General features: G+C 36.0%; 1 protein-coding gene across 1 annotated transcript in view; it reads right to left on the reverse strand.

Annotated features, from left to right (window-relative positions):
* Positions 1 to 2271, reverse strand: part of LOC106477268 (cadherin EGF LAG seven-pass G-type receptor 2-like) — a gene marked incomplete at both ends in the record, with an annotated part of 8164 nt that extends 5893 nt beyond the window's left edge. The window contains 3 exons of the mRNA XM_013937857.1: positions 458 to 586; positions 1522 to 1606; positions 2186 to 2271. Coding sequence (XP_013793311.1) covers positions 458 to 586; positions 1522 to 1606; positions 2186 to 2271 — 300 coding nt within the window. The remainder of the gene's footprint in view (positions 1 to 457; positions 587 to 1521; positions 1607 to 2185) is intronic.
* Between the last annotated feature and the right edge of the window lie 567 nt (positions 2272 to 2838).

Here is a 2838-nt window from a genome sequence, read left to right on the forward strand (position 1 = left end):
ATGACAGCAAATGTACAACGTTTCGACAAGGTTTTGTCATCATCACCTGATGATGACAAAACCTTGTCGAAACGTTGTACATTTGCTGTCATGTTGATGATGACAAAACCTTGTCGAAACGTTGTACATTTGCTGTCTTGTTAAACTTATATTAAAGTTTTTCTTCATTACCCATTTAAGCCGTCTCCAGCCATTATTTGACCACTAGATATACTTATCACTACTCTACCAACTGACCACTAGATATACTTATCACCACTCTACCAAATGACCACTAGATATACTTATCACCATACCAACTGACCACTAGATATACTTATCACCATACCAACTGACCACTAGATATACTTATCACCACTCTACCAACTGACCACTAGATATACTTACCAGAATTGTACCAACTGACCACTAGATATACTTACCAGCACTGTACCAACTGACCACTAGATATACTTACCAGCACTGTACCAACTGATACGTTTTCTTGAAGTTCTTCAAACACTGAAAAGTTGTAATGACTGTGAGTAAACACGGGCTGCTTGTCGTTAATGTCCACAACCTTCACAGTCAGAGGAGCCACTGCCGTCTAATGGAGAAAAAATAGTGTTTTAGTAGCCCTCCTCCAGGTTTATTTGTTCATTTTAGGGTTATCTTGCTTCGAGGAAGCACTCACATTGTTTTAAAGTTTCTATTGATTTGTCATATCGCTAAAAAACTTTTGAGCTGATGCTAAAGTTTGATATCAGATATTCTTGTAGACCTGGCCCAACACATCACGTAAAACTGTAGTGGTGGCGCTGCTAAACCACAGGCTTGGCAGACACCTTATCAAAAACCGTATATTCATAGCAGACACCTCATCAAAAACCGTATATTCATGGCAGACACCTCATTTTAAACGTGACAGCTAACACCTATCCAAAACCGTTGACATGGCAGACACCTTATCAAAAACCTTATATTCATGGCAGACACCTCATTTTAAACGTGACAGCTAACACCTATCCAAAACCGTTGACATAGCAACCACACTAAAAACCGTAAGCATGTTAAACACTAATTTTAGACCTTATAATGACGTAATAAACCAAGGTCCAGTTAAATAATACCGTTCTAAAACAGATGACCAGTTAAACAACACATTCTAAAACCGATATCTGTTGTCCAGTTTAATCAAAACATCGCATTTTGAAAATGTTCTATACACTAATCTTACAGTCATGATGTAGAGTCATGATGTAGAGAGATTAGTGTACAGAGATATTATTGTAAAGTTATGACGTATAGTCATGATGTATAGAGATTATTGTAAAGTTATGATGTATAGTCATGATGTATAGAGATTATATAGTCATGATGTAGAGAGATTAGTGATACATCATGACTATACGTCATGACTTTACAATAATCTCTATATAACATGACTGTACACTAATCCCTGAACATCTTGACTATGTAAAACAAATATAGAATCAGTCTACAATACGAGTTCACATTTCATGTTAATCTCCTGGTACTTACATTCTGTCCATCAGACGCCTGTATCAGTAGGTCGTACGACTGTCTTTCTTCATAATCCAGTACACTGGCTGTTGTTACTCGCCCGCTGAGAAACGTAATGTTATCGTAAGTTATAAATTGGTGACAGGGATAAGTTACTTCACCAATATGAGCATGAAAGTAAGCACACTTGTTGATATTACATAGCTTGGATTTTTTTTAAAAATCTTTACCAATTATCTTCCTATGAGTCTAATTAGCATTAATGAAGGCGTTAATTAAAATTAATATCCCATATCTCGTTAACGTTACAGAAGTTTTTCATTCAAGCTGTGAGAATGTTCACAAAGAGCGTGTGTATCACTTCTAAGTAAAGTTAATGTGTTAAAACAGTTTATGTTGTGTATTTCTTTATCTATACCACATTAATTATGTATACGACGTATATGGCTGAAAGTGTACTTTCAGAGATTGTTTCGTGCTCAACTTGAAGGTTATAAGAAGTGTTTAACCCGTGTAAATTAACCCAGTTTTAAGCGTCAGTGTTACCTCAAAACGAAAGAAAAATTAGTTTTATTTGTAGTTTGATTTTCGGTAGATTAAGCATTATTTACTAATATATTGTATAAACATCTACACGACTTATCACTATGGTAACCACTAAACGTCGAGTGAAATCCTTTACCTTTTCCTGTCAATGGTAAACCATTCTTCTTCATTTCCAGCTACTATCAGAAATGTTAGTACTGTATTAACATCCGGGTCGTGAGCCTGTAAGAAGGAGTTCAGTAAATTATAACAGTATTAACATCCGGGTTGTGAGCCCGTAAGAAGGAATCCAGTAAATTATAACACTATTAACATCCGGGTCGTGAGCCCGTAAGGGATTCCTTCTTACGGGCTCACGACCCGGATGTTAATACTGTTATAATTTACTGAACTCCTTAAGTAAATTATAACAGTATTAACATCCGGGTCGTGAGCCTGTAAGAAGGAATCCAGTCAATTATAACACTATTAACATCCGGGTTGTGAGCCCGTAAGAAGGAATCCAGTAAATTATAACAGTATTAACATCCGGGTCGTGAGCCTGTAAGAAGGAATCCAGTCAATTATAACAGTATTAAGAACCGGGTCGTGAACTTGTAAAAAGGCATTCACTAAATTATAACAGTATTAACAACCGGGTCGATATCCTGTAAAAAGGCATTCAGTAAATTATAACAGTATTAACAACCGGGTCGAAATCCTGTAAAAAGGCATTCAGTAAATTATAACAGTATTAACAACCGGGTCGAAATCCTGTAAAAAGGCATTCAGTAAATTATAACAGTATTA

The sequence above is a fragment of the Limulus polyphemus genome, unplaced genomic scaffold (genome assembly GCF_000517525.1).
Source record: "Limulus polyphemus unplaced genomic scaffold, Limulus_polyphemus-2.1.2 Scaffold13793, whole genome shotgun sequence".
NCBI lineage: Eukaryota > Metazoa > Arthropoda > Merostomata > Xiphosura > Limulidae > Limulus > Limulus polyphemus.